At 34.8% G+C, this 10,193-nt stretch overlaps 1 protein-coding gene across 1 annotated transcript; it reads left to right on the top strand.

The window, feature by feature from the left end:
- Window positions 1-596: 596 nt before the first annotated feature.
- On the top strand, window positions 597-9,831 carry LOC119571102 (sphingomyelin phosphodiesterase-like; the record flags this gene model as incomplete). Its single annotated transcript, XM_037918557.1, is given in 11 exon segments — window positions 597-600; window positions 1,053-1,137; window positions 1,317-1,457; window positions 7,295-7,463; window positions 7,613-7,724; window positions 8,290-8,393; window positions 8,525-8,721; window positions 9,291-9,352; window positions 9,355-9,369; window positions 9,372-9,564; window positions 9,661-9,831. Coding segments are annotated over 11 exon segments (1,253 nt in total), but the record flags the coding sequence as incomplete, so codon positions are not given.
- Between the last annotated feature and the right edge of the window lie 362 nt (window positions 9,832-10,193).

Genomic DNA, 10,193 nt, shown 5'->3' with positions numbered 1-10,193 from the left:
ATATATAATATATATATATATTTTATATTATAAAAAAATATACATTTTATTTTATAATTATTTTATATATATATATATATAAAATATATTTTTTTTATTTTTTTATATATAATATATAATCCAAAAGGCCGGGGGGGCCCAGGGGGGGGTTAGAGCATCGGACTCAAACTGTCCCCCGACGGCAATCTGAGTTTTGAGGGTTTTGAGTCCCGACCGGCGCGTTGTTTTCCCTTTGGGGGAGGAACTTCCCCCTCGATTGGCCCCACCTAGCCACTGGGGGGCCAAGCCCCCCAAGTCAGTGCTGGCCGAAGCCCGGACCAAAATAGAGAGAATATTACCTAAAAGGGAAAAACCCCCGGGACTTCCCTGGGAAAGGGAAAAAGGGGGACCCTACCACGTACTCACCAAAGAAACATCACAAAAATGAAAACTACAATTAAGTTCAGGCTGTGACCACGGCCGGGTCAAAAATGAGCCTATAGCGTAAAAAAAAAAAAAAAAAAAAAAAAAAAAAAAAAAAAAAAATATATAAAATATTAATTTTATTATATATTAAAATTTTATATTAATATATATATATAATATATATAAAATACATGAGTAATTTTTGGGATAATGTGCTTTAAAACACCGGGCTGCCATTATAAACCCCAGACCACCCAAACCCCCCCCCCCGCCCGGCCCCGGCCAAAAGCGCGGCTGAAGGGCGGCCGCCGGGGTTATCAGCGGGCGTGGGAACAACTTCTGCTCCGACCGGAAAAGGGCCCGTGCTGGGTTTTCTCCTCTTTTTTGGAATTTCATTTTAATCAAACCAACGCATTTGGAAAAAAACAAGTATATTTTTCTTTAACATGGGATCCCTTTTGAAAATATTTAAACCCTTTTTTTTTTCCCTTTTATAACGAAAAGGAAGAATTTCCAAAAACAACATTTAAATTTTTAAAGTACTCAAAATAAAGTTTTAGTTAAAATTAAAGGGAAAGCTTGATATATCATTTCCCGGTTTAGGAAATTTGCAAAAGAGGGCATATTATTTCCCCCTTTTCCCGCAGAGAAGTCAGGGAATCGGGGGGAAAACCCCATGCTGCAGGTGTGGGGGATCACAGGATCCTTCGTTCACTTCCACCGTAGTTTTTGGTTAGTTTTTCGCCATGACTCCGTCAGTTTCCCGGCCCCCCTTTTGTTTTTCTCCCGTTTTCCCCGGGTTTCGGTAAAGGGAAAAGCACGAAAGGGGTATAGTATTTAGTCCTTACTCCACAAAAAATAAGAAGGACTTTGGGGTTTAAAAATTTCAACTACATGATCATTTTTATCAGGCTCATGGGGTGCCCTTTGGGGAAATTTTGCAACGACCCCAGAAAATGCCTTCGCCCGGAGTTCACAAGGCCCCTTTCCCGACCCCCAGCAGGTGACCCCCAAATCCCCAAAAAGGTTGCCCAGCGTAAAATGCTGTCTAAGTTAGCCAGCAGAACCCCAAACTTGTGTGTGTGTTTTGTGGGGTGTGTGTGTGTTTGTGTGGGTGTGGTGTGTTTTGTGTGTGGGATATAGACAAACAAGCCCCCAAAAAAAAGGGCAAAATAAAAAAAAAGTAAAAATAAATGGCCCTGAAAATATTTGGGCGGACTAAAGAAACCCTTCCCCCCAGGAGGTTTCGGGAAACCTCGGGCTGAGGGAAAGGAAAAAAATTTTGACCCCGTACCCGGGTATCAAGCAGTGTTCCTATATTTTAATATAGTGTGCGTGTGGGTGTATGTACATATATTCCAAAAATACACACACCCACACACACACACACACCCCACACACCACCAAAACCCTATATATATATACACACACCACACACACACACACACCCCACCACACACACACAACACACACACACCCCATTTCACACACACACACAAACACAAACCCCACACACACACAACACCCCACCCCACACACCACCCACACACACCCCCACAAAACATATCCTTATGTGTGCGTTTTGTGTTGGGGAAAGCATATATATAATATATTTTAATATTTTATATATTATATATTTTAAAATATATATATATATAATATATATATATAAAATAATTTTAACATTTATATGAATTAAAATATAATATATATATTATATATATATATATATATATATATATAAAATATATTATATATTTTAAATGTGTATACACAGAGCGAGAAAATGAGAGAGAGAAGAAAGAGGAAGGAATGTTTGGTTTAAATTCCATTTTTTACAATTGATATTGTTTTGGGGTGACTTCCCTTTTTGTTTTATTTTGCTTCTAAAAAGACCCCCTGGGGTGCAAGGAATGCCCGGGGGTTTGCCCACGGCCGGGGAGGGATTTTAACGCAGGTAGCAAGATTGCTAAAACGATTTTGTTTCCCCTGCCCCCACACAATATATATATAGAGAGAGAAAAAAGAGAGAGGAAAGAGATTGGGAAATTCCCTGAATATACGCATATGTATGTATAAAAATTTTATTTTATTTTATATATATATATTATATATATATTAATATATATTATATATATTATATTAATATAAATTTTTAAAATTATGTATACTAAATGTATGAAAACACCTTTGGGGATCATCCAAAGGTTTGTGTATGTGGTGGGGTGTGGGGTGTGTGTTGTGGTTTTGGGTGTGGTGTGTGTGTGTATGTATTTAGGGTTTTCACACACACACACACACACACACAACACACCACACACACACACACCCCACACACCCCACAATATAATATATTATTTTATATATTTATAATTTTAAAATATATATATTATATATACATACATAAAGTGTATGTATATATAAAATATAAAATATATATTTTTATATACATAAGTGTGGTTTTGGGGTGGGGTGTTTTGGTGGGTGTGTGTGGGGTGTGGGGGTTTTTTGTGTGGGTTTTGTGTGTGTTTTTGTGTGGGTGTGTGTGTGTGTTGGGGGTTTTTTGTGTGTTTTGTGTGTGTGTGTGTGTGGGTGTGGGTTTTGTGTGTGGGGTGGTGTAAACTCTTTTCCCGTATTTATGCATTTATGTGTGTAAAATACATAAAATATATATATATAAAATATATATTATATATATATAATATATATATATTAAAATGTATGATGTATGTATGTATATATATAAAGTATATATAATATATATATAATATATATTTTATATATATATAGAGGGGAAAAGAGAGAGAGAGAGAGAGGGGAGAAAGAAGAAAAATAGATAGATGATAGGTAAGAGAGAGAAATTGAATGAATATACGCATTGTATGTTTTAAATATATTATATACTATATTTAAAATAAATTTATATATAAATTTTATAATATATATTATAAAATATTATATTTATATTAAATGTGGGGTGTTTAAATTTTTATAAACTTAAATTTTATATAAAATATATATTTTAAAATTAAATATATATATATTATATATATATATATATATTATTTAATATTATATATTAATTATTTATAGATATATATATATATATACACACATTATACATTTACAAACACACAAAACCAAAAAACACACACACACCCCACAAACACACACACCCCACACACACCCACACACACCCACAAAACCACACACCACAAATATATTATATATTTTAAAATATATATATATATTTTATATATATATAGGGATATATATTATATATTATATATATATATATAGAAAATATATATATTTATAATATATAAAAAATATGTATACATTTACACACCCCACAACCACACACACACATTTTTTTTTAATAATACATATATTATAATATATTTATATATAAATATATTTTAATAAAATTATTATATATATATATATATATATTTTATAATATGGGATATATTATATACATATATATATATATTATTATATATATATATAAAATATATAATTATATAATAATAATTTTATATTATTTCATATTAATAAAATTATATTAAATGTGGGGTGTTGGGTGTGTGGGGTTTTGGGGTGCGTGTGGGGTGTAAAGTGGGATATATATTTTGTTTATAACACACACACCACACCACACCCACACACACAACACCATTATATTAATATAATATAATATATATATATATATATATATATTATACAAAAAATATATAAAATATTTTATAATTTTATATATATATTAAAATTTTAAATTTACGTGTGTTTTGTTGGGGTGTGGGGTGTGTGTGTGTGTGTGTTTTTGCGTGCGTGCGTGCGTTTGTTTTGTTTTTGTTTGCATATAGATATACATGTAGGGTAAAAAGATATTTTTTTCTGATTACACACACACATGCACACAAAAAACACACACACACCCCAACACACACAAACACACACACACACAAAAACACACCCACAAAACACACACACAACATATATATATATATAATATTTTATATAATATAAAATTATATATAAAATATATATATTAAAAATCTCAGATCTTTGGGGTGGAGGAGGGCGCTTTCGCGGGGGCCCGGGGGGGGGGGGGACCGGAGCGCAGGGGAAAACCCCCCTCTCTTTTGGGTTGACCTGCAACGCCGGCGTCGCGAAATCATCCGGGGGGTGGAGAACGGCTCCGCCCGAGGCTCCCCTGCCATGATATCAACCTGTGGTCAACCCGGGATCGCGAATCTCAACTTCTGCGAGCACCCCCGTCATGGAGGCCGGGTTTGGGGGCTGGCGCGGCTTATCGTTGTTTTCTATTTTTTATTATCATTATTGTTATTTTCATTATTTTTGTTATTTTTGTTTTTTCTCTTATTGATATCGGTTTTTGGTTTTTTTATTATCATTATTTTATAGTTTATTTTGGGGTATTTTTCTAATCATTATTTCCAAATTTTTTTTATTGAAATTTTTAAATTTACCATGCTCGGGATTATAATTTTGTTTTTGCTGTAATTGTAATTTAAAAGGGGTTTCTAAAAACATTTTACATTATTTTTAAAAACAATGGGAATACTGGTATTCAATATCACAAACCCCCCCCACCCACACAAAACACACACACACCCCAAAACACACACACACACAATATAATAAATAATAATAAAATTAAATAATATAATATATATATATATATAATATACAAATATACAGGGAAACACCCCACCCCCATATATAATACGTCACACAACACACACACACACACACTAACCCCACACAAAACCCCAAAAACACACACACATAGGGGATAATAGTATAATATATAAAAATATTATAATATTTATAACATAAAATTTATTAAAATTTACAGGAAAATATATATATATATATCATACATACATATATGTGGGGGTATATATATAAAATTTTATATAATTATATATAAAATTATATATATATATATATTAAAACACATAGGGATATATATAATCGTGCATATTAAAAAAAATAGCGATTTTATATATATATATATATTTTATATATATATATATAAAATAAAAAAAATATATATATATATATGTATATATTTATAGTGCAAAATAAAAAAATAGACGAATATATTATAAAATTTGTCTTATTTTTATATGCAATATAAAATAAAATAATATTATAAAATATATATATTTAAATATATATATAAAACCCTTTTATATATATTAAAATATTATAAAATATTTTAAAAGGACATAAAAAAATATAGACGAATATATATATATTATATATAATATTTTAATAAAAATATAAAATATAAATATAAAATTTTATATATAATATAAAATAAATTTTATCGTGCATATAAAAAATAGATGGTAATATTTTATTTTTATATATAATATATATATAAAATATATATATATATATATATATTATAAAATAAATGCAATAAAAATAAGGGCGATTTATATATATATAATATATATAATATATAAATTATATATAATTTTATCTAATATTCTATATCTATATATATATAATAAAATATATATATATAAATATACATTAATATAATATATGTATATATTATATATATTATATATATATATATATAATTATATATTTTATTTTTAGGACTATAAAATTGACGATATATTTTAAAAAAAATTATTATATTAAAATATATTTATATATATATATATAATATAAAAATATATTTATAATCGTTTCAATAAAAAATAAGACGGTAATATATATATATATTATAAAATATATATATATATATAATATATATAAAAATATATCGTCCCATATTTTTATATGTCCTATTTAAAAATTTATAAAAATATTATATAATTATTATATATAATTTTTTATTTTATATAGTTATATATAAATATCGTGGGTATAAAAATAAAAGGGCGGTAATATATAAAATATTTTATATATATATATATATTATATATAATATATTTTATAAAATCGGCTATATTTTTTTATGTCCTATAAATATAATTTTATATATTAAAATATAATAAAATATATATATATAATTATATATATGCATAGTATATATATTAAATTTTTATATTAAAAGTTTCATATAAAAAAAATACACGATATATATTTTATATATATATATATTATAATATATATTATATATATATAATATATATATTTATATTATATTTTATGTGGGGTTGTTTTGTGTGGGATACATACATGGGCGAAAAAGATGTCAAAATCCAGTTTCCGGAATTTTTAATAATTTGCAGACGGGGCCATTGAGTAAAAATTTTTCTCCCGTTAAATTTAAAAAAGTTAGCTAAGAAAAACCCCCCCCCATTACCCATCCACACACACACACCACACACCCACACACAAGCACACACCCACACACCCCCCACACACACACACAAAACCCACACACCCCCACACACACAAAACACCCCCACACACACACACCACACACACACACACACACCCCACGTACGCACACACACACACCTCACACACAAAAAAAAAAACAAAAAACACAAAACCCCACAAACACACACACACCCAAAAACCCCCACACACACAACCCCACACCATACGCAACCCCCACACCCCCCACAAAACCCCCCCCACACACACACTTATAAAATAAATATTATAAAATATATATATATATAATATATATATATATAATATATATAAAATATATATATAATAAAATAATTTCCTATTTGTGTTGTGGTGTGTTTGGGGTGGGTGCGTATGTATATATAATTTTATATATATTTTTATATAAAAATATATTTCTATAATATATAAAATTATATATATAAATGAGTGTGTTTTGTAATTAATATGCCTTTGCATTTTCTCGCTTGCGTCTCAGCCTCAGCTCTACTGGGTCCTGTCCCAAACCCCCACCTGACGGGCCAAAGGGCGTTTGCCGGGGGATGTTCGTCGGCTTCGGCTGCGACACGGACAACCCAGAGCGGGTCTGGGACGTCACGCTGCCGGACGCGCCCAAACCGCCTGTGACCGAGCCTGCGCTGCCACAGGTAACGCAGAGAAGAGAGAGAGAGAGAGAGAGAGAGAGAGAGAGAGAGAAGAGAAGAGAGGAGAGAAGGAGAGAAGAGGAGAGAGAGAGAGAGAGAGAGAGAGAGAGGGGGGGGGCGTCTCGCTGACCTTCTTGCCCTATCGCCCTCAGCCTGGCAGCCCCGTGATGAAAATCCTGCATTTGGCCGACACGCACTTCGACCCTTTCTACAAGCCCGGGAGCAATGCTGAGTGCGGCGAGAAGTACTTCTGCTGCAGGAGGAGAGCGGTGCGTTGAGCGGGAAGCGGGCGGGACGAAGCGGAGGGCTTGGCTCTTTGTCTTCTCATCTTCGGGCCGTGAACAGGGCTGGATTACAAAAAAAAGGAGCTGAGAATTACCGACTTTTGTATTTAAGAAAAATATAAAAGACCAAGAAGTACTTTATTGATCTTTAAATGTGAATGGCAGCAGGTTTGCTTTACAAGAAATGTGTTTGCCTAAACGTGCTTACTTACATATGCCGGACAAGCTGTGTATATTGTTCTGCAAGGTCGAAACTAATTTTCCAAAGCAGGCGAAGTGAGGAGTCAGCACGGCATCACCAGTTGTTTTACATCGCCTATTGGCACCATGATGCCGAAAGTCGCAGTCTAGGTGTATTCTTTTTCCAACGACTTTTGATATCTAAAACTGCAGAACATTTTAATGTTAATGTAATCAAGCCGAATAGGCAAATCAATCACTAAAAGGTGTTACCAAAGGTCTCTCGGCATCTGCCCATAATCTAGATAAAGCTTTGCTCTCCCGGTTCCTTCGCTGCCACAGTGAAGCCTAATGATGCCCTTGCCGCGCAGGCGTCGTCGAGACTCCCGAGGCCGCAGCCGGTTACTGGGGCGACTACCGCAACTGCGACGCACCTCGCTGGCTTCTGGAGGCGATTTTCTCCATATTAATGAGACGCATAGGTTCGTTGACACTTCCCAACATGGGAAACTATCTACAACAGTTTATCAAAGTTTGTACTACAAATTTCTAGCCACATCGAACTCGAGTCTTAGCACGATAGAAGCCTCCTCCTCTAACCCGTCGACCAACATTATTAACCAGGACCTGGACCTGATTCTGTGGACCGGAGACCTGATTCCTCACAACGTCTGGAACACGAGCCGCGAGGGCAACCTGGACATCATCCGCCAGACGGTCCAAATGGTCAAGGAGTACTTCCCCGACACCCCGGTCTTCCCGGCCATCGGCAACCACGAGTCCCACCCGGTCAACGCGTGAGTCCATCCGCCGTTGGCGCTGCCCTCCGGCGGCCGAGTCAGGGCTTCTTGCCCGGTCCAGAGGTGCTGGCGACGTCACGGCCTCAGCCCGGTGCGGGGTTCTATTCTGCCTCGGGAAATTTATAGTCAGGGTCGGAGAAAAAGTAGGATTCGATGCAATACATGCATGCCTACATGCGTATATACCTATTTGCGTAACTAACTACATACATACACATAGACATGTATGCACTCATGTATGTATGTATGTATGTGTATGTATGTATGTATATATGTATGTACATATATATATATATTATATATATTATATATATATATATAATATATATATATTAATATTATTTATCTATATATACACATACATGCATATATATATTATATTATATATATACATATATATATATATATATATATATATATATATAAATAATATATATATATATGTGTGTGTGTGTGTGTGTGTGTGTGTGTGTGTGTGTGTGTGTGTGTGTGTGTGTGTGTGTGTGTGTGCACGTGTATATATATGTATGTAGATGTGTATTATATATTTGGCCTGATTCTTCCAGTTTCCCTCAACCGTACATCGAGAACGAATTCGACATCTCTTGGCTGTACGACGAGATCTCGGCGCGTGGGCGACGTGGCTGCGGCGGACGTCGCAGCCAGCGTCACCTACTCCGCCTTCTACTCCACGCTCATCAAGCCAGGGCTCAGGATCCTCTCAATCAACACCATTACTGCTACGGCTTTACTGGTGAGGATTTCACCTAGCTTTCGCAGTAGCAAAATGCTGGTCAGATTTTCCACGAAAGGGTTTATATCTCGAATGTCCGAAAGACGGTTTGTATCGCGTGTCCATCCGTAGCAAATCTCGTCGAAGCAAAGGCGCCTCGACCAAGACGACCTCCTCCAACCCGCACCTCGTATCTCCGCCAGGTGGATTGTGTACGACGATGTGGATCCAGCCTCGGAGCTCGGGTGGATGGCGCAGGAGCTGCAGAAGGCGGAGGACGCCGGGGAGAAGGTTTACATCATTAGCCACATCCCGCCCGGCCACGACGACTGCTCCAAGACGTGGAGCCACCAGTACAACCGGATCGTGTACAGGTGAGGAAACGTCACACACACGCACTCGCACACGCACAGGCACACGCATACACACACACACACACACACACAACACACACATACACACACACACACACACACACAACAGACATGCACACACACACAGATACACACACACACACCACACACACACACACACACACGGATTGCACAAAATGATTATCGACTTCATACGATACATGAGAAGGAAATGACAAAAGTGAATATCACGGATAATTCCCCTGCCCATCCGTTTCCATGGCATCGAAACCCCCAACTCTCGGTACGAGTCGACTCGCGGGCCGTTCTACGGGCACACGCACAAGGGCCCCAACTAAACCCCCAAAAGGGGATGGGGGTTT

The sequence above is a fragment of the Penaeus monodon genome, unplaced genomic scaffold (assembly GCF_015228065.2).
Source record: "Penaeus monodon isolate SGIC_2016 unplaced genomic scaffold, NSTDA_Pmon_1 PmonScaffold_510, whole genome shotgun sequence".
Classification (NCBI taxonomy): Eukaryota; Metazoa; Arthropoda; class Malacostraca; order Decapoda; family Penaeidae; genus Penaeus; species Penaeus monodon.
This window is presented reverse-complemented; position numbering and strand designations above follow the sequence as displayed.